This window comes from Triturus cristatus, chromosome 1_2 (assembly GCF_964204655.1).
Source record: "Triturus cristatus chromosome 1_2, aTriCri1.1, whole genome shotgun sequence".
Classification (NCBI taxonomy): Eukaryota; Metazoa; Chordata; class Amphibia; order Caudata; family Salamandridae; genus Triturus; species Triturus cristatus.
The window spans coordinates 1064941924-1064967674 of NC_140580.1; the positions used below are offsets into that span (position 1 = coordinate 1064941924).

The window sequence follows — 25751 nt, forward strand, 5'->3', positions numbered from 1 at the left end:
TGTTTTTAAATCGTGCGTTTCTGGAGACTTTCTTCGGGTATCTCAAAGCCTTCTCCCACTCCCCGTCATGGAGCACTCGCCCGATTTCTGCCTCCCAGGTGGCCCGGAGGGTCGCCAATGGTTTATTTGTCAATTCCCGTATGGCTTTGTAAAGCCATGTAGTGAGATGGCGTCCTGCTCCCATATGTAGGATCGTGTGCAGCACTGGGTGTGGGTGTGGTTCCCCGCTACTTAGGTCCTGGTGTGGTCGATAGCTATCTAGGAGTTGGCGGTGGAGCAGAAACTGCCCTGGGGGAAGCCCGTATTCCTCCACCAAACAAAGGAACGGTCTTAGTTGCCCGTCCTCGAAAAGGGACGCTGCCTCTGTTAGGTCACATCCCGTCCATGTGCGAAGCGCGCTATTCGTGTAGTAGTGTTCCCGATTGGGCCAGCCCACTAGAGTGAGTAAAGGGGAGTACAAAGGGGTCCCCGGGGACATGCGGTGTATCCGCAGCATACACTTACGTGCGACCAGCACCTGTAAGGGGTACGTGGGCTTTGGGCGTGTGCCAGGGAGGAGTAAGCGACGGATCTCCGGAACTGATACTCGTCCCGCGACGGTATGCGTTTCCACAGTGTACCTGTCTGCTGTCCAATGCGACAGCCATTGCAATTGTGCTGCCAAGAAGTAGGCTTCGAAGGATGGGGCTCCCAAGCCACCCTGCGTGGTGGGCAGTTGTAGTTTTGTCAGGGCTATTCTGTGTCTGTTAGACCCCCAGATGAGCGCACTAAGAAGGGAGTCTAGGTCCCGGAAAAAGGTCCTGGGCGGGATTACGGGGAGGTTGGTAAAAAAGTACAGCAATCTCGGAACCATGATCATTTTGGCCAATGCCACTCTCCCAATGGGAGCCAATGGGAGGCTCTTCCAAAAGCCGATCGAAGCCCTAATGCTCGCTAAAGCCCTGCAATGATTACCCTCGAACATATCTGCGGTGGAGTGGTAGAGACGAATACCCAGGTACCGGGGGGCCTCCGCGCTCCAGGGCACTCGCTGGGTTCCCATGTGAACCACCTGCGGAGGCAGTCCCGGATGTAGCGGATAAATTGCGGATTTATCCCAATTTACTCGTAGTCCTGAGGCCACGGTAAATTCCTGCAAGGTTTCCCAGAGGGGTGTCAGATCATCCGCAATGTCCCGTACATAGATCAGTAGGTCATCTGCGTATAAGGAAATACTATGCACCGTGTCCGCTATCGGGATGCCCCAGCTCTCACCTTCCCTCCGGAGCCGTACCGCCAGGGGCTCCACCGCCAGGGCAAAGAGCAGAGGGGACAGCGGGCAGCCCTGTCGCGTGCCTCTCTGAACCGCGAACTCCGTCGATATGTATCGGCCTAGGCGCACCCGCGAAGTCAGTCCGGTGTATAATAAGCGCGTGTAGGCGAGGAGGGTGGGTCCTATGCCTACTCGTTGCAGCACCGAGAACAGAAACTGCCATGTGAGGGAATCGAAGGCCTTCTCAAGGTCTAAGATGAGACAGGCCGCTCGAGGGTATATCCCTTGCACCTGATCCTGAATGTGGAAGACTCGACGTATGTTCTGGGACGTACATCTGCCAGGTATAAATCCGCACTGGTCCGGGTGAACCAGAGAGCGTATAATTTGGACATATCTATCTGCTAAGGTCTTCCCGAAGAGTTTACAATCGGCAGACAATAGCGATATCGGACGGTAGGAGGTCATTAGTTGTGGGTCCCTATGTGGTTTCAGGAATGTCACGATGACGGATTCTCGCATAGATTTCGGCAATTCTCCTTTCTTCAGCGCCGCCGTAAACACCTCCACTAACCGAGGGACCAGGTGCACTGAAAAGGTTGTGTAATATTCTAGGGGGAACCCATCCAGCCCCGGAGCTTTATTGCGGGCCAGGGCACGTAGGGCCCGCGTCACATCCGCCGAAACTAGTATGGTATCTAGGACCTCTTGTTCTGATCTCGTGATTGTTGGGAGCGGCAAAGGATCGAGAAAGCGATCCACTACTTCCTGCGGGGTAGAGGTGGGGTCACTATATGTCTCGGCATAGTAGTCGCGGAAGGCCCCCAGAATCTCCGCCTGGGAGTGCACTAACACCCCCCTAGGGTCCAGTATCTCGGTAATGGGCTTGACTTCCGTGTCTTGCCTGGCTAACCACGCCAGTAGAGTGCCCGTCTTGTCCCTCTCCCTATGCATCCGGGTAGCATAGGATCGGAAGTTACACCTTCGCAGATCCGTAGAGGCTGAGTGATAGGCTGTTTTGGCGTCTGCTATACGCCGCGTTTCCTCTTCGGACGTAGCATCCCGCTTGGTGAGGGTCGCCAGGCGGTGCTCCGCGGTGGTGAGGGCTTGTTCCAACACGCGTCGAACACCCGTTATTTGTATCTCCTAAAAATACATATATGAAAATATTGTCTTGATCTTAAATATTACCTAGACAAATAAACTCAATTCATAAAACCTGTTCAACAAGCTTTAGAAAAGTTATCTTCAGACCCTGTGTTAGCTGTATTTAAAAATTGGAATGTGATAATTTTACGGTCTGCAACAAAGTGTATGCTTGCTGATCAAATTAGGATTTTGCTTGCACAAATGTATGACGTCACAACGCATCCATTTACAATGCATGCCTTTACGCAGTTTTTACATCGCAACCTCCTTTACAACGCATTCTTTTACATCGCATGCCATTACATCGCATTTTTAGAAACCACCTTTACAACGAATTCCATTACCTTGCATTATACCATTACAACACAAACCATTACAACACATACCATTACATCACATTTAAGGTAAGTGTTGGATAGTGTAGGGGTAATAATAACTATTCTAACTCCAGTGAGTGCAACAATAGGGTAAGTGTTGGATAGTGTGTGGGTAAAATTTACTATTCTAACTCCAGTGAGTGCAACAGTAGGGTAAGTGTCGGATAGTGTAAGGGTACTATGCATTGTAATGATATGCGTTGTAATGACTTGCGATGTAATGCCTGCGTTGTAGTGACATGCGTTGTAACGACATGCGATGTAATGACATGCGATGTAATGACATGCGATGTAATGGCTGCGTTGTATTGACATGCAATATAAAGGATGTTGCGATGTAATGACTGCGTTGTAAAGGTAGTGCGCTGTAATGACCGCGTTGTACAGGTTGTTTCCCTGCTTGCACTGGTGACCCTTCACAGTGTTGAGGGGAAACTAAAAAAGATTTAATACAGTAGTCAAAAGTAGGATCAAGCTGGTAATGCACATGAGCATATACCCCGGACCAGTATGACAACTGAATATCATTGTCAGAATATCCTCTGGCATAAATAGACTCCTTAACTCGTTCCGTGCTCATGACGGAACCACGCCGTCATGAGCCACGGTTGCCGTGTGCTCATGACGGAGTGGTTCCGTCATGCTGCGGCCGTTGGCGGCCGCGCCGCCCACGCGGCGCTAATTCCCCGCCTGTGCGGGCGATTAGCGCTGTGGGCGGAGTCATGACGGAACCACTCCGTCATGAGCACAGCCCAACCGTGGCTCATGACGGAGTGGCTCTGTCATGAGCACCGTGCCACCGCGCTGCCCCCCCGCACCCCCCAGCGCTGCGGCTGAATTTCCGCCGCAGCGAAGGGGTTAAATTTGTGTAGAAAAATATTGCCACTTTGGAGTTAATCATAGAAATCGCTCCTCAATGAGATATTTCTGTAAATGATACTTATAACCCAATATTTATGTCAGACGATATTTATGCGTAAGGTATTCTGACCTGCAAGCCCCCGTTCCAGCAAAATTCAACAAATCAATAGCCTCAGCATATTCTGTAAAATTGTGTGGATTTTTCTCATTTGCCACATAATCCACCATCTGCGGTGTAATTTACAGAGATCAGCAAAATACTGTTTGAAGCTCAAGCAGGGTCATAGTTAGTAAAATGTGTAATGTGGGGTGTAATACCCCCCCCCTACATCCCCCAACTCGAGAAGATAACTGGTCAACGTCCAACTGTTGATTGCTCTAGGCAGGCATCATAGAAGTGAGACTTTTCCTCATACATGCATAATATGCCACATACTTTGCCTTTCTTTGCTGCATAAAGTAGTTTTGCTTGCCATGTAATTTATTCAATCCTGCTGTGCAGTTTGGTCCTCCATCGCCTCATAATTCCTGTGGCCTTGTAAAAAAAGAACATACATGGAAGTTATCTAAGTGAGCTGAGAGTGAGAATACTGTTCATTTGGACAGCGGTTGATTGTACAAGGAAACCAATGGTGCTGTTGTTTGTTTTACTTCATACGAGGATATGTATAGATTCAAAATAGCAATGGATATGGGGGTGTGTGTAAATAGCACATAGAGGGTGACAGCTCTAAAATTGAGCTCCCTCTAAACGCTGGGTGTGCTTATTTTCCTTAACTGTAAATCATTTCTTAAAAAGCCAACTTTCATGTGTCGATCTCGTCAACCACTCCTTTCAAATTCCACATTCTTGTGAACATGCCTGCTCCCACCTGAAAGATCACTGCACGCAAGTGCCTTTTCTTATTACATCATGAATTGTCCCTGCATTTCCAGTGATGTAATGGGAACATCTCTACTTGTCTTCTGGGTCCTTGCTTCTCGTGGTGGAAGTGACCTCTCCGTTCTCGTCTCTTGAGAGACCTTTGCCCTTTCCTGGCATGTCTCAGTGAATACTCAGTGATACTCTAAATTGTCAGCTGAGTCTAAATCCCAACCGTAATATCAGTCTATCTGTGTTACTCATTCCTTTTGAATTATTGCTACCCACCTCTAAGAGTATCTTGAGTTCTTCACTTGTTAGGTCTCGCCTGACCCAGCGCATGCGTTGGTCTGGCGAGACTTATTGAGAGGGCTCCAAAAAGTGCTACCAGGCCAGCCTAGAGCTACAGTGCATGTGCGCGGGCGCACGGGCCGCGCTTTACCGTGCTTTACCGCGATTACTTTCACGGACGCTTTGATGTTTGATCGCAATCACTTTCACGGCCGCACGGACGCTTTGCGTAGCCAAAAGGTCTCGCTTTTGGGACCTTATAGGTATTTAGTTATGCAACTGTTGCATGGCTAAACACTTATAAGGTCCCAAAGGCGAGACATATTGGCGATGCCAATGCTTGTTTTTAATTTGCCATTGGTACTTGGTTCATAAATTGAATTTATCTTATATGGGGGAAAATACTAAAGAATTACATAATGCTTTTTTTTGTTATATGTATTTTATATATTTTCTGCTTTGTTATCTTTACGTCATGTGATATGCCATGTTATTTTATGTTATGTGATGTCATTGGTACTCAGCAAACACAAGTCAGTGCCCATTTACCTCAGGCTTTTTTGATAGTCATTAAGTAGTGGAGGAGCTATATCAGTGCTTAATTTGTAAAATATTAAGTACCAGGGCTCTGACCAGGAGGCCACTGCAGCTTGCACCACCCATCGCACTTGCCATCACTGCCAAAAAACTACTAACCATCTCATCCCGCATGTAAATGCGACAGTTCAGAATATTCCAGGTTCCCAAAGCTAAAGGAATGGCTGGTGAGGCAGGTCTCAGCAATTTTTTTATGTACATTGTTTTCCTGAACAACTGTTATACTGCTCATCTCTAAATTACATGAGCAGCGCCACCTTGTGGCAGACTGCCCTTAGTGTGGTGTTGACAATAAGGTGCCTGTGCCGAGCACCGGAAACCAATTAAGTGCTGGTGCTCAGCACTGGAAAGCACCTGCTCAAATTAAGCACTGAGCTATATGCAATGTTTTGTGTAAATCTGGTAGCAAAATGTCATGGGCTGACATAGAAAGCCGTTTGCACTTGTAATTCAGACTTATAAGTCCAAGTGGCTGGATATATGTAAATCATTACTTATGTGTAATATTACTGAGTGATTAATTGTAATTGCTGGTATTTATAGACATGGTTAGCTTTGAATTTTTTGAAGACTGACTAACATGATCTGCATCATTGTGTAGAATACCTGCTTGGTAGAAGTAAAGTCAGTGTGCTGAAGCCAGCGGTACTCTGGTTTTATTTGGCCTAATCAGGGTTCAAGACAATGTGACATTATTTACCAATTGTCAGTGCATCTACCAGGGCCCAGTCTATTTCTGGAGGTGAAAGTATGTACTTATGTGTGTCTGCCATGTGTGAGACAGACGGAGAGAGAGAAAGAGACAGACGGAGAGAGAGTGTGAGAGAGAAAGAGAGAGCGAGAGAGAGACAGAGCGAGAGGGAGTGTCAAAGTGAGAGAAAGGAAGAAAGAGAGAAGGAGAGAGAGAGAGAGAGAAAGAGTGAAGAATGACTGGATTTCATGGGATGTTTCGGAAGGGTCCCGTATGTACTTAGGGCCAGATGTATCAAAGGGTTTTGCCCATTCTGTGTCTATGGGGAAATGTGTTCATACTTATGGCCCTTCGTTCCAACTAGAAGAAGTAGTGGATAGTGCTGAACCCTCACCTCAGAGGACTGACCGATGGCCAAGGATGCGTTTTCTTTCTGTCACAGAAATAGTTCACTGTAGTCCTAGCTGGATGGAGAGATGGCTGCAGGTGAGGCATTCTCACAAAGATTTAGGCAATTGTGGGATATCAAACTATCTTATAAGTAGAGCATTTACCATGTGCTAGGGGCTGAGAGGCTTCATCTAAGGGAAAACTGAAGCAATTGTATCCCGAACCAGATCTCTAGATTCATTTGTAATGAAGATAAACAAAAATTGAAATAAGGCGGTATGCATGCCAACAGCGTATCCTAAAATGAGTATGAATTGTAAGTATATAACAGCGTCAAGCTGAGTCTTCGATCAAAGGTGCCTTTAGGTATTTGTTTTAAAAAAATGTGTTTATGTGCAAATGTGGACAGTTCTTTGTTTCTGAAGTATGCCTTTGGAAACATGGCATTGATTATGTCTTTGGCATCATTCACATTTAGTAATCATATATATGTTTAATTGCCAAAGTGGAGGCATTTGGATAATTGGACCATATTTATATGCCAGCAGGGAACAGAAAGCCCCGTTTTACAGGGCATGTTAGCCTCAGCTTTGCTGGGGTGAGTCACCACCTCTTGTTATATCATCACACAGAGCATCATGAATTCAGGTCAGGTCGGCGGATGCAATACGCATTCTTGTCCCCTCTACTAACATAGCAAGCATTTGTCACTAAGGTTTGAGTTCCTGGCTCGGCTGCTGAGTGAGTATATTGTTTTTGAGCAACCAGGTTGGAAATGAAAAGAAGGGTCAATTCCTTCCGCCGCAGGACTTTTGTGACTTCTGCACACAGTATACATTCAATACATAGGGGCAGATTTACAAGCCTCCTGCACCACTTTTGCGTCACTTTTCCCATGTTAAAAGTGACGCAAAAGTGGCGCAATTTTCTATTTCACTCAATATCGGGTTTGATAAGTTGAATTGAAGCATTGGCCAGAGCTTGTGTACCCAGAAATCCTGGATGCTTCAGCGTCATTAGGGTGGTTCGCTGTTTGTGAAGGCGTACGCTGCAAACGTCTGGGGCTTATTACATGTATCCAACCTTGGAAATATCTGCTAACGAACAACAATTTGAGAGTGTAACTGACAAAGTGATGCAACTCTGGAATCAAGACATGTAGGGCCTTATTTATTATTCAGTGATGCTGCGGCGGCGTAATCAATGCGCCACACTACGCCCTATTTACAAAGTGACGCATCTAGGCAGATGCATTACTTTGTAAAGTCCTGTGCTACATTATACCTATGTCAGGTATAATGTATGCAGGGTGGGCATTCCCACGTAATAAAATCCTCGTAGAAGTGGCGCAGTGAGATTTCACTGTGCCACTCCTACGCCTTGAGTGCGTCACAATCCTTCCGCCTGCTTGAAGCAGGCGTAAGGAGTGATACAGGGCTTTTCACATGTGACTCGCCCATGTGTAATGGCACATTGCTGGAGTTGCGTCAGTTATCCGACACTCTCCAGCAATGCATCATTATTGTGCCACCAGATACGCCTGGAGTCCGGACGTATCTGGTAAATCCTTGCACCATGGAGCGCCATATTGTAGATATGTCACATCCATGGTGCTGCAAGGATGGCGCAATGAAAAGTGACTTATCGCTGTTTTTACCCAGCGATGCACACTTTTCATAATTGAGGCCCGTAGATTGCAACAGTCTGTAGATGCACAGATGGAGACCACCTCATTGTCATCCCAAGAGCCAGGGCCGACGCAGGGAGCCATTTTATAATCCGATCACTGTACAATGGGGAGCCTTAAAAAAGGAAGACTGCTTCATCATTTTGACAGCACAAAAACTGGTGGAACTAACAACTGAATTTATCTCAGCCTCAGGTAATCACTTATGGCCACATTCCAGTCCATTCTTCTTTAGGTTGTCTGTGCCTTTACAGAGAGGGACCAGCCATATCAGTCTTACCCCTGATACAATAGGAATGGTCCATCAAAGCTGCTGGTCTGTACTCACTGTGCCATATGAAGTCGCTTGACCGCCCATTCAAAGGTACTGATCCAATTATGCCAAGGCCAGGGCTAATTTGCATATGGCTTGTCTCTATCTTTACTATTACAATTAATCAAAAAAGATAAACTGGAATGCAACCCAAAGTGAAGCCTAGAGGCTGAGATTAATTCAAACATTGCACCATCACCATTTCACTGACTGAGATTGCAGCCTCATTTGAATAACGCGTGCGCCCCATCAAGCACCTGTGCAAGAAGTTCCTTCCTTGCAGTCACATATGTGACTAATTTTGCTAGCTCAATTTATACCCTACCTTCCCTTCCTGTAAAGCGCTCTGATACCCACTAGGGTCATGTTAGCGCTATACAACACGTTATGAATAAAATACAATTTACCTGTAGTCAGAGAACTATTACTAACACATCAGGGGTCGCAGAGTCCAGGCTGCTGTCATACCCCCCCCACTCTGGCACCTTAACGTAAAATGGAGGACACCGCTTTGTTTAGACATCCAGTGGAAAAAGTCCAGCTCACATGTTTTGTTCGTTTCTCTTGGAGATAACCGTATCCAGGCAGATGTGAAGGAATGCAGGGCTCTCAGAGGCCCTTTGGCCGCGCGCGCTTCCTGCCCAGCTGTTCCGCGGCCCCTCGTCCAAATTCATTTCTGTCGTTTCCTCAATTAGCCACGTGACCTCTAGCCTGTCTGGGCCCAGTCCTCCCTCCCCACCTTCTGTGCATGCAAATCTCAACTTGGAAACAGGCAGAGTGGGCGAGCGCCGGCCTCACACACAGAGATCCAAAAGGAAAGAGCTTGGTCTCGCGAGGTTTGGGCGCACCGATGTGGACAGAGCAGGCTCTTCCGAGGGACATCGTTTGCCATCCAGTGTCCACATTCAGGCATTAGAAGCGACTGCGGTGATGTGCACGCTGGGGTTCAGCTCAGAGGAGCTTCTGGGGAGGAACTGGGCAATGGGCTCTTAAAAGCTCCTTTAGATGTCCCGAGTGTAAGGGCCTGACTTATGAGGGGGCCTCTGATGTCAATGTGCTAGGGCTCTGCTCATGAAACGGCTTCTATAATGAGGGTGCAGGGAGCCCCTTCTATATTGAGGGTGCAGGGAGCACCTTCTATATTGAGGGGGCTAGGGCTGAGATCATGGAAGCATCTTCTATAATGAGGGGGTAGGGGTCAGCTCATGGAAACACCTTCGATAATGAGGGGGCCCGGGTCAGGTCATGGAAGCGCCTTCTATAATGAGTGGGCTAGGGCTCAGATCATGAACGCGTCTTCTGTAATGAGGGCGCTAGGGCTTAGATCATGGGAGCATCTTCTATATTGAGGGGGCTAGAGGTCAGGTCATGGAAGCATCTTCTATAAGGAGGGGTAGGGGTCAGCTCATGGAAACACCTTCTAAAAATAGGGGGCTAGGTCTCAGATCATGGAAACACCTTCGATAATGAGGGGGCTAGGGCTCAGGTCATGAACGCGTCTTCTGTAATGAGGGGGCTAGGGCTCAGGTCATGAACGCGTCTTCTGTAATGAGGGGGCTAGGGCTCAGGTCATGAACGCGTCTTCTGTAATGAGGGGGCTAGGGCTCAGGTCATGAACGCGTCTTCTGTAATGAGAGGGCTAGGGCTGAGATCATGGAAGCATCTTCTATAATGAGAGGGCTAGGAGTGAATGGCCACTAATGACCTTGTATTACCTCCTGTGCGTTCCTGCTGTAGTGAAAGAGCACTAATGACCTTGTATTACCTCCTGTGTGCTCCTGTTGTAGTGAAAGAGCACTAATGACCTCGTATTTACCTCCTGTGTGCTCCTGTTGTAGTGAAAGAGCACTAATGACCTCGTATTTACCTCCTGTGTGCTCCTGTTGTAGTGAAAGAGCACTAATGACCTCGTATTTACCTCCCGTGTGCTCCTGTTGTAGTGAAAGAGCACTAATGACCTCGTATTTACCTCCTGTGTGCTCCTGTTATAGTGAATGTCCACTAATTACCTTGTATATACCTCCTGTGCGTTCCTGTTGTAGTTAAAGAGCACTAATGACCTCGTATTTACCTCCGGTGTGCTCCTGTTGTAGTGAAAGAGCACTAATGACCTCGTATTTACCTCCTGTGTGCTCCTGTTGTAGTGAAAGAGCACTAATGACCTCGTATTTACCTCCTGTGTGCTCCTGTTTTAGTGAAAGAGCACTAATGACCTTGTGTATACCTCTTGTGTGCTCCTGGTTTAGTAAAAGAGCACTAATGACCTTGTATATACCTCCTGTGCGTTCCTGTTGTAGTGAAAGGGCTCTCACGACCTTCGACATACCTCCTGTGTGCTCCTGTTATAGTGAATGTCCACTAATTACCTTGTATATACCTCCTGTGCGTTCCTGTTGTAGTTAAAGAGCACTAATGACCTCGTATTTACCTCCGGTGTGCTCCTGTTGTAGTGAAAGAGCACTAATGACCTCGTATTTACCTCCTGTGTGCTCCTGTTTTAGTGAAAGAGCACTAATGACCTCGTATTTACCTCCTGTGTGCTCCTGTTTTAGTGAAAGAGCACTAATGACCTCGTATTTACCTCCTGTGTGCTCCTGTTTTAGTGAAAGAGCACTCACAGCCTTCAATGCACCTCCTGTGTACTCCTGCTGTGTGGAAAGTGGTTATTTTGGCCTTGTGCATACCTCGTGTGTGTTTTAGTGAAAGAGCGCTCGCGGCCTTCGATACGCCTCCTGTGTGCTTGCGTGCTTGTAGTATCCTTCAAACGATAAACGAGGCGTAGGCAGATGAAATGCAGTGAAGTGTATTCCAACCCCTGCACAGCGTCCTACCTTGTCAGCACACAGCAGCACACTGCTCACACTGACACACTACAGTGCTCCTGCTGTGAGTTATGCTAGTACATCCCTTCTGTGTGCTCCTTCCTGTGTTAGCAAATGACTCTCATAACCTTCAACATACCTCCAGCATGCTCCTTTTGTAGTGTGTTGTGATGTGCTTATTATCTTTACACTCTCCCTACTCTGGCTCTCTGCCTGCCTGCTCAGCCTTGGATGAGGTATGATAGAATGTTGAGGGTGGTTGGGATTCTAGTGTGATCAGTTGGTGAGAAGGGGCTGAGCAGGGAGGACGCTGCTCCTGGTGGGGCATTAAGAAGGAATAGAACATCTTCCTGTAACATGTAACTAATGATTTGGACTGAAGAATAAATCATCATATCATCTATACAAGACCATGCCTGCGCCCATTCTTTCCTTTTAACACTGGCGACGAGTTAAAGAACCTGCGTGTACCTTCAAGGAGTTTGGACTTATGAAACTGAAGGGCCTACTTTGGATGAACTTGGAACTGAAGAAGCGCTTAAAAAAAAAAAAGAAGTAACCTTGCACTCCACAAGCCCCACCAGTGACCATATGACCGGTCAGCCCTGTCGTGGATGTGCCAGATGATGAACTTGGCTGAGTGTTTCCCCAAAAGACCCGATTGACGGTGGTTTTGGACATTTCTGACTATCTGGGAACGGTCAGCTCTAGCCTGGGCCTGCCGATTTCTGCATGTTTTTACGGTGAAGCCAGCTCTTGCTACATGATCCTTGCATTGCACTGATTAACTTAGTACAATCTGCATTGGGAGATCATCATCTGTTTAGCGTACAGACTACTGATTTGGAATGAGAGTGAGATCGCTACTTTAATTGGTAACTGCTGTCACCAGACTTTTTGGCTTAATCTGTGTTCGGATTTGTAATTCGTTTTTTTTTGACAGTGCAACCGAAGGGAGCTTGTTTGAGCCTCCTGAGACTGAGTTTTACGTAAGTTGCTGTGGAGGACCAGCACTGCCCATTTGATTTTGTCCGGCAGCTGGTGTGTCTCTGGCGGAAACAGAGAGCGTTATTGGCGTTTATTTGGCAAGAGAACAGAAGCTCACGTCAGGAGGGACATTTGTTGACTTTTTACGGTGGAATTACGCTGGAGCCTGGTGGTTGCTGCGTTACATTATGGACGCTGTCATTTTCAAATTAAAAAAAGTCACGTTACAAGTAATGCGCACGCTTACCTGTGAGTAGGTCTATCGCGTGCAGCCTTCTCGTCACTCACGGAATCGTCAGAGTGACGCACTGCTCCTCTCATTCACAGTGATGCTGCCCAGTGACGCCTGTATGCAGATACGCGCCGGTAGCCACCCGGCGTGGTGTCATGAAGCGTGCTGCCATTTTGAGTTTGGCTGACTGGAGTTCCTGTTTGCCAACCACGTTTTTCGTGTGTTTTGTCTGCCGGAATAAAGTATTTTTCAAAACCAGATGGAGTCGGGGGACAACGTTGTACAAACAGTGAAGTCATTAAAGTTTATGTGTTGTACAGCGGTAATATTGGAGGTTCTGGTTTCAAGGCTGTGTCAGAGTGGTGGTGACTTTATCCACAGTTACGGGTGAGCAAACAGAGACATTTTGAAGATTCTTTTCGTCTTTGCTTGCCAAGAAGTGGACTTTTAACTGTAGCAAGCATCTGTTTTTCTAAGACACTGTGGGACAGAGGTGGCCCTCGGGTGAGAAGTCGCTCACTGGTCACTTTTGTGTTAATTTATTATTGCAATTTGTTTTTTTCTATTGCTGTGATTGTTTCTCATGCCTATGAAACTGTGTTTTGTTTTCTTGTGGCCAGTTTTTCTTGGGTTCAAAGTTACCCATCATGTCTTTAGTCTTTAGTTACCCATGATGTCTTTAGTCTTTAGTTTCCCTTGTATTATTTGTTGGTGTTTTGCCAGTTAATTTTATGGTGGTTTGGCCAGTATATTTTGGGTTCAAGGACATACTGGTTTTGCTATGTTGCCCTGAATTGTATGGGGTTGAAGGTTAACCTGTGTTTGTATAGGGTTAAAGGATACCCTAGATGGTCTAGAGTCACCTTTTGGGTGTGTCTTGGGTTAAGGGATACCCTAAAATTTGTCATGGGTTATGTATATCCATACTGTTTTGTGAGTGTGCTTTAGGGTTAAGGGATACCCTAAATTTGTCATGAGTTATTGTTACTCATAGTTATCGCAAAAGTGTTTTAGGGTTAAGGGATACCCTGATTTGTCTGTTATAGTTACCCATAAAGTATTTTGGGTTTAAAGGTACCCTATGTTGGTTAGGGTTAAGGGATTTGGTCTTAGATCTGTCTTATTGGTAGATCTGTTTTTGTCTTAGTTGTGCAGTTTAGGGTTGTAGATCCCTGTTCTGCCTGTCTTGTGTCTTTTATGAGGCACAATGGGTACGTTGTGGGGTGTAGTGTAGTGTCTTGTACCCATAGTTGTAGTCTGAGTTTTCATGCTAGTTTTGCAGTTTTGTTTTTGATCATTATCAGGGGAAGGATGGTGTTTAATGTTTTGGTTATTCATCTTTCTTTTCTACTAAATGTGTGTTAAATTTATTTTCATGCATTTTTCTGTTTATGATCGTTATCGCTGGGGGGGTGATGTTTAATTAGTTGTTATTAATGCATCCTCCTATGCTCAGTGAGTGTTGTATCATCTTAACACATGTTGATTGTTTTCAAATATTATAAGGGGGGAGATGTGTTGTGATGTGCTTATTATCTTTACACTCTCCCTACTCTGGCTCTCTGCCTGCCTGCTCAGCCTTGGATGAGGTATGATAGAATGTTGAGGGTGGTTGGGATTCTAGTGTGATCAGTTGGTGAGAAGGGGCTGAGCAGGGAGGACGCTGCTCCTGGTGGGGCATTAAGAAGGAATAGAACATCTTCCTGTAACATGTAACTAATGATTTGGACTGAAGAATAAATCATCATATCATCTATACAAGACCATGCCTGCGCCCATTCTTTCCTTTTAACATAGTGACAGTGGTTATTATGGCATTCTATATACCCCTGCACCCTGCTGCTTCAGTAAAGGGCTCAACAGCAGCTTAATGTAGATACAGTGATGTAACAATAGTGGGCAGAATTGCCTCCCAAGAACTCACTTTGTAATAATGGTTGCCTGGGTAGTCCTGTGGTCGTGAAGTGATGTCACTTACTGCAGGACTGACCATATCAACCATTGTATTGTGCAGGTCTGGGCGATCTGCTTCGGATCACACTCAAATCGCACCCATGTTGGCATGATCTGCCGCTCGATTAACTTTAACATTTTTTTCCAGCTCAAGTTCTAGGGGTTCAGTTTCTAAATCTCCTTTACCGACATTTTTTGTTAGAAAACGATAGATTTTTTGTTACATGCACTTCTGAGAGGACAATTTAGGGTTCAAGCAACCTCGGTTTTCATTATATAGTAATGTAATATAATGACACCTGGTGTACTTGTCGGTCATTTGCGGCCACTGAGGGGATTGTTGGCGGTAATGTTATTTCAAATTATACCCTGAGTTGGATTTTGCTGACTCCCTCAAACCTTTTCGAGGCATGGAATGGATCCTTCAAATTTTCAGATACTAGTCCCAAAATTCATCTTTCACCATAATCTGTCCTGTTCTTGTGGTTTGGAAAGTCTGGGGGTTTTGAGGTAGATATTTAGCTGTATATGTTTTGAAAGTTTCTATACGTGATCACATGTTCTTTTTCGCGTAGCTGTCGCCATTTTGAGTAACCATTTTCTCTTTCTTCTCTCCCCTTTGCAGCTGAACCAGCTGATCTCTTGAAGGTATTAGATTTTCACAACTTACCTGATGGGGTCACGAAAACAACAGGTTTCTGCACACAGAGGCGATCTTCGAAAGTACCGGATGTGGCGTACCGGGTATCCAAAGATGCACAGCTCAGTGCACCTACGAAACAGCTGTACCCCAGTAAGAGCATTTTATTTTTCTTCTCTGGCAATCACCATAGTGCAACTTCTAGGTGGTAGTTCTAGAAGGTTCTGAAAGTTGTGCATGTTATAGAGATTATGGAAATTAATTCATCTTTTTTGCCTTTGGGAAGAGTAATTATCGCTGCTTGAACTATATATTTACTTAATTGTACAAATCAATATTTTAAAGATTTTGACTGGTAAATTATGGAATGGAACTGGCAGTAATATGTTACATTTTGGAATGTATACTAAGGAGGCATGATAATCAAAATGCATTCTATGTCAGATTAGCCCACACATTTACATCCCAGTTCATCTGAAATTAGGTACCTGATGGATGGGCGATTCAGTACCTGTTAGTTGAGAGCATATCTAAGACAAAGCTCAGGTTAGTAAGTTTGGCGGCATTCTTTCAATTCCAATTCTAGATCCGCCCAAAAGCTGCTAATTTCAGGCCTGAAAAGATGACTTGGGGAATTAGCTGTGAAATATAAGTTTGTAACCATAGCTGCATTTAAACATTGATCAGAACAGTCTAGAAAAGATGGCGGCACCCATGCAGTGCTTACAGTCTTACAGTTGGGTAAAGATGGCTGCTATACATGCATCCTTTAAAGTGTAGGTTAATACATATCTTTGCACCCACTCTTTGTGAAGGTTAATTTGTTAAAGACGACTGTAGACTAGCACAGCAATTTCCAAGACAATAAAGGTGGCCGGGCAAACTTACTGTTGTTTGTAAGCTGGTAAAGATGGATGCATCCGCTCACTGCTACTTCCGGGTCAAATGGCTGCATCCACATTTCAATATTTAAATGCTTATGTCATACAATGTTTTCAGTTCAATAAGGACCAAGACAGCCACTCAATCCTACTTTAATGTAAATAAGGAAGGAAGCATCCACTGGCTGCTACTTTCACTTTAATAGAGATGGCAGCGCTTACCCACTCCTATTTTAAGGTCAAGAAAGAGGCGGAATCCATCACTGGTAAATGCAGAACCACACATACTGTTGCCCATCAGCAAAAACGTGTCCACTCAAACACTGCTTCAAAGAATTTCCAAAGGTTGTACATATAAACGGCAGAGAGGTAAAACAAGTTGGCACCTTTACAGGTTAAAATACTACTGAGGATTTGATTTGATGGAAAGTTATTTACCCTTAATAATGGAAATATATAAAATACTTGGAATCCCCTTGCAATGCAGACTGTTTCTCTTATGAAATCAATTTACAAAAGAGCTCTCTAATTTACATGCAGAATTGGATACAGTTAATTTAGAGGCACACTGCAGATTTTTCGTGGAGTATCCTATACTTATGACTGGAAATTTCTTTTCACTGTTCATCAGCGCGGCACTGCCCATGCCACAGAATATGTGGTCTGTTTTCTACAGCTTCTTGCATGTGGTAGAATCCAGGCATGATTTACAGGGGTGCAACGTCTTTGTTGCTGCTTTCTGTACTCAGTTAAAGGAAGAAATGGTGCCTAAAACGAACGCCCAAACATTTAAACGAAGAGGGGCCTTGCCTTTTATAGAAACAAATCTATGGAATTGTCCGGCCATTTTATAGAAAAAGCCCACAGGGACCAACAGTGTGTACTTTATTAGGGATAAAACTGTCTAGAAATCCAAGAGGTTGGCATGTTGAAGGACTTCCTAAGGATAGTTTCTCAGATACAGAATATATACCCAAAGAAGTGTAGCCTCTTGTTGATAAAGTGCAACTTGCTACAAGTAGTGTAAGAGTCAAGGGCTTAGTGGCGGCTGATGGATTATAAAATTGGTGAGCCATTAGAAACTACAAAGCACTATACAGCTCCAGTGGCAGCCAGCAGGGAACCGGGTGGCAGGGAGAGAGGTTGAGAAAACAAACTATAAAAAAAACACACCTACCTCTTCGGCTGGCCGCATTTCTCTTCCGCTTCCCTTCTGACGAGTCCCAGAACGGAAGCAGGAAGCACATAGGCTCCCCTAAGCCAATCACAATGCTCGAATGCAGCATTCGGATTGGTCTGACCGCTGTGGTTCGGTGCTCAGACGGGGACTATGAGCCTGTGCATGTCCCCCATCAGGCAGTGCATTGCAACCTGGAGGGGAACATGCGTATGACTGTTTGGCCGGCCAAACAGTCATGCACACTTAAAGTGTGCCCACCACTCCTCCCCCTGTGACCCTAGCCCTTCCCCGCCCTAACACAGCCCTGTAGCTAAGAAAAATAAAATGATAATAATGATGTTATTATCAGGTTATTTTTCCTGTATTTGCTCTGAGAGCAGTGGGGCGACTCTCCTCCTCCTTAGCGGAGGAGCCGCCCCTGTACAGCCCTCGGGCTCGTTCCTTGCCTGCCCCTGGGTCAAGCTTCCAAATCTCTCTTACGCTCAGGCATACAAGCATACATATATACACACAGTTGCAGACATACACATGAACTCCCCAGCACATAGTCACAGACACACTCAAGCTTTGAAACACAAACGCTTACTTGCGGCAGGCCCACAACTTCTGATTCTCTGGTCCATCTGCAGCATGCTAGAGGCAGACCCAGGAACTTCCACCCAATCAGAAGCTGGAATAGGGTGGAAGGTACAGAAGTAAACGTTTTTTTACCATATTCCAGCTTTTGATAAGACAAGCGGGCATGTGATGGACAAGCCCTGAAGCTCCACTACCTTGCTTGCTGCACTGCGTGATGCTAGTGCAGCATGTCAGATATGTATTGTGTATCTGTGAGGCCGGGCTGTAACAGTCCCCGCCTGGCACATGCACATTTGAACTTGTGCAGCCCTCTTGTGTGGGCAAGGGTATGTTATAGCTTTAACATGCAAACAAATGATCTGTGAGATCGTTTGTTTTTATGTAACAACTGTAATATGTCAAGAAGTAGTCGCAGTGGGAGACAGTGGGTCGATGCTCTGGCACCTCCAAGAGACAGCCGGAGTGGTCACAGGCTTTCATCTCTCTACACTAAAGAGAATGGTTGACGAGTGTGGATGTGATTGGCATGTACCATTCTCACAGTCCTATTGCTGGATAGCGAACAGCAATGGAGTATTATGTTCTCCAGAGTAACATTAAGGAAATATTGGTATAAAAGTGACCAACTGAGCAAACGTGGCCTGGATGTTTACATGAGTATCCCCTGACTGCCTCCTTGAATGATACAGCGGTCCACATATGTGCGGCTCCTGCATAAGGATGAATTATAGAGTTCTTCAGAACCTGAGATCTATCAAGAGAAACAGGATTGCAAGTACCAAAACACAAGTCCCAAGGATGGATAGCAATTCTAGTTCCAGGGGCTTAACTTCAGACCTCTTTACACCCAAATCTTACTAACCTTACAAATCTGGGAAGTTTCAAGAAAAAACTCATGAAGCCTCTTTACAAAGGCTTCCACATCTGACCATGAAACCCCCCTGGACTTTCTCCTTCAAAAAGGAGCTCATGGGTCCCTCTGAATGCAACTCAACATTCTTCAGAGCCAGGGCTTAAAATGGGCAGGTACTGTCCAGTACTGAGTACCTGCACTTCTTTAATTTGAGAGTGAGAGGACCTGTAATTATCTGTACTTTTCCAATACATTTAATAGGAGACTATTGGCGTGCACTACTCAGGAACAAACAGGCACTCTAAATAGCGAGTGCCTGCACTTCTATATTTGCATTTAAAGCACTGTTCAGAGCTAAAAGCTGAAGTCAGATAAAAGAGCTTCAGGCTTCCCTACACCCATCCTCAACTACCTGGGAAGGGGTGGAGACTGCAAATACTGCTTCACACAGTGTCAGGGCTGAGAAGTAGCTCTCTTTTACAAGCCAGTGCTTTAAAAACAATACATTAAATCCTTTTAGCAAAGTCTACATTTATTTTCAAGAGAAAATATGAGGTTCATTTTTGGGGGTTAATATCTTTTTTTATGGAAAACTGACAAAAAAACTTCTTGTCAATTTGCAGTAAAAAAGATTTAAACCAAAAGAAAATATGAGGTTTAATGAAGGGCTGTTGCTACATAAAACTAGAACCTACATTTGTTATGTTTTAGATTATTTGCATGATCTTATGTACCGCGAACGTGTACATGGGGATTGGAGCACTTGACAATAAATGCCAGTCATGTTACAACTCTAGAACCTGAGCAACAACAGCCAGTACATATCAACCTTTAAAGTGCGTGCAGTTAAATGATTCTTGGAGAGGGGTAAGACGGCCAACACAGACATACAAAACAGTAACGTCAAAAACTGAACAGATCGCCAAGCAAAACAAAACTGAACTGGACAACTTAGTGAAGAAAACTGATTTCTAAGTAGTGGTCAGAGGCAGTGTTTAAGGTAGGCGGACAGAGTGTGATCAGAGAATCAGAAGAGAGCAGCTATCAGGAGGGATCATCGAGGGGAGAAAGTCACATGGGTAATAGTTTAGGGAGGACGAGAGGAAGAACAATAAGCAAAGGACATGTGTAAACACAAGGTAGCAGTTAGGAGAATATAGGACACTCATGCATTGTCCACCCATGCAGAAGTATCAGGAACAGGAAATGCATGGGCTGGAAGTGGGCAACTGGGGCCTCTGTCCTGGGAAAGCATTGAGGTTCGGTGTGTGGCATGCAAATCTGATGGCACTTGTTGAAGAACACTGATGGATAATCAAAAGGCCAGGATTTTGAAGATAGCAAATACTTTGATGTAAAGTCATCCAAAGCTGGCTCTACTAAAGTAAATAAGCAGAAGACACACAGATTGGAAGGAGGCCTGATACATTATTACAGAGTAGCAAAAGGTTCTTACAGTTTTGTGGGTCTTTGAGGTACATGTCTGAATCATGTCTGCAATTTACAGACAGGTTCATCAGAATCCATTTTAAAATTTGGTTCAATGAGAACAAGACACTTTCTTATCATGTGCATTGAAGATGGAGCACAGTCCCTCCTTCCATAAAGATCCAGCAGACACAAGAGTTGTGGCGTAAATTAATACTGAACACCACTCATTAACTTCCCTGATACATCAGATAAATGAGGGTGTGCTGAATATATGTCCTACTCGCATTATATCTGTCGGGGAAGTCATATTATTTGGATATATATTCTTAACTTATACTCAATCATTTAGTTTTGGTATAATTTACTGTATTCTGTACTGGTCCCTTTCACAATTTGTGCTAGACGTGTTGAGGAGTTTGGTAATCCCAGGCATCATAAAACAAAACATTAGCAGGCCATGATCTCTGTAATCCCAGGCATCATTAAACAAAGGACTACTATGCCATGATCTCTGTAATCCCAGGCACCATAAAACAAAAGACTACTAGGCCATGATCTCTGTAATCCCAGGCATCATAAAACAAAAGACTACTAGGCCATGATCTCTGTAATCCCAGGCACCATAAAACAAAAGACTACTAGGCCATGATCTCTGTAATCCCAGGCATCATAAAACAAAAGACTACTAGGCCATGATCTCTGTAATCCCAGGCATCATAAAACAAAAGACTACTGGGCCATGATCTCTGTAATCCCAGGCATCATAAAACAAAAGACTACTGGGCCATGATCTCTGTAATCCCAGGCACCATAAAACAAAAGACTACTGGGCCATGATCTCTGTAATCCCAGGCACCATAAAACAAAAGACTACTAGGCCATGATCTCTGTAATCCCAGGCACCATAAAACAAAAGACTACTAGGCCATGATCTCTGTAATCCCAGGCATCATAAAACAAAAGACTACTAGGCCATGATCTCTGTAATCCCAGGCACCATAAAACAAAAGACTACTAGGCCATGATCTCTGTAATCCCAGGCATCATAAAACAAAAGACTACTAGGCCATGATCTCTGACCCTCCAATAGAAAATTCCATGATACTAATTGTTTTTCACATGTAACCAATCACCACTATTTTGCCACTGTGCATGTATAGCTAGTTTTGTGAGACCTATTTCAGCATTCTGTTAAAAAAGATTAACAGAGTGCAGTGGACAAAAGGTGTCAAGCTGCTTAAAAAGGACAGCACAGGGAGTGCTTAAAATTCAGACACGTTAACAAAATGCACAAAAACGTAACCTTTGCAAAATATACCCTGAAAAGAATATGGTACACCATGTTATTATAAGGAAGAGCACATCTCAGAATAAGGTTGATTATATTTCATGTGTGGGGTGCCTTATTTGTTACCCAAACAAAATGCTGATCTCCATTGCAGGTTTGAAATGTATTAACAAGAAGCGATGCTATCCTAGACATTTGTTGAAATCTATTGGTTCATCAAGTACTTCGCTTTACAAACTCTTAAGCATCTGAAAAGAACATGTGAATAGCAAGCATAGACAGACTACAAATGGATCAAAATCTAACAACGTTGTGTGGAGCTCACATGTGAAAATATAAATATATAGGTGCAGAGAGACATTTCACTAACCAACGAAGAAACTAATTAACGTCATGTATGCACTAGAACTTTGCTGGTTACAAAAACAATCCTTAATAAAGTTCTTTAGAGGGAAAAACATGGCTGTAGAAGTCAATGTGAAAACACTAAGTGAACATTTAAAAGCAAAGCAAAGTACAAAATGCAAGTATTTGGATGACATAAAATGAGCACTCACCTTTAAAATAGAAATGCTTAAGGTGACTTCTCTAAGCAAAGTTGGGAACTATGTTTGATGGCTAATGTGCATACTCTCCGATGAGTAGCATTTTGTCATATTATTGGAAGAGTGGCTGTTACCACTAGGAATCTTTAGACCACCCAAATATATCATTCTAACACCTTACTGTTTTTGAGGGAATGTAAAGGCTTGAGTACAACCCAGACATCAGGGTCTTTCCACTTTGGTACGTAAAGACAAGGTGTCAAGGTGGTAAATGTCTGCTCAATCTGTGTGACACTGGACCGAATATCCAAGGTTCAGGAAAGAATTTAAGATTTGACTTTTTATGCAAGCGTATCAGTTACCATACTCTGCAAATTAGCGCATCTGTTTGGCTTTACGACTCATGACTGAAGAGATGCCACTTCAAACTACTCATGCATGCCTACAAGGCCCTCCACCACACAGGATCAGAATACCTGAACAACCGCCTGACCTTCCACCAGCCCACCAGACACCTGCGGTTTGTCTCCCTGGTCCTCACCACTGTCCCCTGCATCCATCAAACCCGAGTCGGAGGACGCGCCTTCTCCCACCTCGCTGCCAAGACCTGGAACGACCTCCGTATCCACCTCTGAACCTCCACCTCCCTTGCAGAATTTAGGAGCGGCCTCGAGACCTGGCTGTTCAAATATCCCCATCTCACGCAGCGCCTGGATACCGGGGTGATTAGCATGCTATAGAAGTGCTGATTGATTGATCACCGCCACCTTGTGACAAGAAACCGTTTGGTTAAAATGTGCTTTATAAGTACAAATTAACATAACATAACATTGCAGTGGTGAATCGACCACAGGCACATTATTCCTGTCTCTTTATGGACACATAAAAGACAGATCCCAGCTCTCAAATAATTCCGTATCTCACCAACAGCATAGTGATCAGAGATTGCATCTACCACGTTATTTCCTATCCCACCAGTGGCACATTAACCTCATGTAGCAGCTTCGCACACTATAAACTTTTAAATGAACAGAACATTGGCCATAAATTCCATCTTTCTTCACCCATTATTTCTCATTCAATTATTAATACATCAACCACACACTTCAACTAGCATATTGTTAAAGGGTGTGAAAATGCCCAAATATGCAACTAAAGGGAGAGGAGTTGGCTTAACGGTAAGGGGGGTCCACCTCTAATCTGGGGAACCGAGTTCGAGTCTCGGCAATGGCGTGCAACATCCTGTGATTCTGGGCAAATCACTTAATCGCCCCGCGCCTAACAAAAATGAATGTGTCCTCATGTAACGCAACTGGTGCTAGTGTAGAGCACTCTGATACCGATACCTTCGGGTCAAGTTTGCGCTATATAAATCTACATTTTAAAAAAGTGCTTTGTTTGATAGACAATGCCTTTTATTTATATTTGGTATTTAAAACATAAAAATAAAGCATTGTAATTTACAATGCCAAGAGCTTAAACTCTCGCAAATGTGAGACCTATTGCATTCTGAATGCTTGACCTTCCTACTGTAAGAAATTCATTAAAGAAAATAGTGCTTACAGACCAAAGAATACGTACGGTGTATCAACCGAAGTAAAAGAGCCAGTCCTCATGGGAGGTTACAAATGAAGACAAGGCGGCACTAAGGAGGGACTAACATGCCAAATAATAAATCAGAAGCCAGCATTTACGAAGGACAATGACACAAGTCAATGACAAATATGGGCAGAGAGTGGGCGGGGCTTCAAGGACATACTCTAAACGAGCATGGCTCACATAGCAGCGCATGCGCTGCCTAGACGCGGCCTAAAAATGACCCAAAAGTCACTTATGCACCTTTTTCTGCCAATTTCTACATAGAGGCCCTAAACAAGATGCAGTGATCTATAGCAGGACCACCGGAATTAAGCGACAGTGGAGGATCAAATTATATGGCAAGATCGTCTAAATGATGCGGCAAGAAAAAGCACATTGTACACCATAATGCGGCACATTCTGTGGCAGTAACACTTGTCAATGTTGTAATTTGAACACCTGATTAGTGTCTGGCTAAAATAAACTCCTCATTAGTACCAGGTTAGCCACTGAATGCAACAATTTGGAAGTGAGAGGTGACCTTGGCAAAGGTCTACCACTGTGCGGCACCACTCGTGACGCTTTTCAATAACAGTTGATCCGTCTCGGCTAGGAACATATTTTGTATTTGAAATCTGCGTGGACTATGTATAAACTGGAGGAAATCCATAATTATGCTGGAAAATATAGCAGAAAAGACTAGTTTTTATGTCCCGCCTTTGAACCGGCGAGTTCTGCTGAAAATAGGGGCAGTCCCGGAATACATCCTGAAGTCTAGCACAAAGACGCATGCCTGACGTGCCCCGAAGGTCACGCACGTCACCCTGAATTGTATCAAAAGGTATGACATGGGGATTAGCTGGCACTGTACACACAGGTGCTGCCCGCATCATGTAATAGCGCCGCTCAGTGGCCCCAGCATAGAGTGAGCGCAGCTGCAGAGGAGGGAAACTCGAGACAGGCAGGAGGGAAGGCGCCCAGGCGCTGCTCTCTCGGTTAAAGAAACAGAGAACATTCCTTCAGCAGGATAAACAGAAATGGGATCTGTTAATAGCGGGCCCATTACCCCCACGTGCCATTTCCCTTCAACCTCAACTAAAAATAAAGCATTGAATTGTGAGCTGTCATTGCAAAAGTGCTTCCAGAGAGCTGAAAATGGTGCACAGACCGGCCCTGACTGCTGGACCTTTCCTCTCTCCTCCAAGAACATCTAGTGCATTCATTGTGGGCATCTCTTGCATCACCCTTGGAGCACTCCCTGCGCCCACCCAATGCACACCTTGAATCCTTCATACACCCACCAGTGAACCTCACTGGCATCCCCCAAGGGTTTCCATTCATCTCTCACTGATTGTCCCGTCAATCCCTCTGCAGCACGTACATTACTTGACACTACAGCATCACCTGCACCCCACAGGGCATCACTTCATCTACCTGACTCCTCTCCTTCCCCCTGCATCCAGGCATCACTTCAGTCTACAGCATCAGCTACATTCGTGAGGGCTTCCCACGCATCCCTCGTAGGGCCTGCACATACATCTCCGTAGACTAGAGCATCACCTACATTCCCCAGGGCATCTCCTGAAGCCCCCGAGGCACTGCTGTAACCTCCACACCCTCTGCATCCCCCCTACACTACAAAATTACATATATACCAAAAGTTTTTCCATGAATCATTTATAGGGCCTGCCCTGAACCCCGCTGCAGCACATACATCTCCGTAGACTTTAGCATCACCTACATTCCCCAGGGCATCTCCTGCAGCCCCCGATGCACTGCCGTAACCCCCACACCCTCTGCATCATCATAGACTACAGCATCATCGACATTGGTCAGTGCTTGGACTTCCCATTAATCTGGCACCCAGCATCCCGATCCCTCTGCTGCACACCCAGCACTCCGTACTATAGCATCACCTGCACTCCACAGAGTATCTCCTGCATTTACCTGCCACTTTACTTCCCTCTGCATCCAAGCATCAGTTTAAACTACATCATTACCTACACTTTCCAGGGCTTGGTGTTCCCATTTATATCACAGAGCATCCCCTGAATGCCACTGCAGCCCATACATCACTCTAGAATGCACCATCCCCTGCACTTCACAGAGCATCTCCTGTATCTACCTGTTTTTTTCTTCCCTCTGCATCGAAGTATCATCCTAGCCTACATCATCATCGACATTCCTCACAGCTTACCATGCGTCGCTCATAGGGCCTGCCCCGAACCCCACTGCAGTGCATATATCTCCGTAGACTAGAGCATCACCTACATTCTCAGACAAATCAATTTAAACCAACTAGTCACTACTGC

General features: G+C 44.9%; 1 protein-coding gene across 2 annotated transcripts in view; it reads left to right on the top strand.

The window, feature by feature from the left end:
• The window catches only part of LOC146868662 (collagen alpha-1(V) chain-like), a 469251-nt gene that overhangs the window by 119846 nt on the left and 323654 nt on the right, over window positions 1-25751 (top strand). For both annotated transcript variants that reach the window (XM_085612768.1, XM_085612776.1), the window contains exon 2: window positions 15090-15257. In XM_085612768.1, the coding sequence (XP_085468894.1) occupies window positions 15090-15257 (168 nt within the window). The remainder of the gene's footprint in view (window positions 1-15089; window positions 15258-25751) is intronic.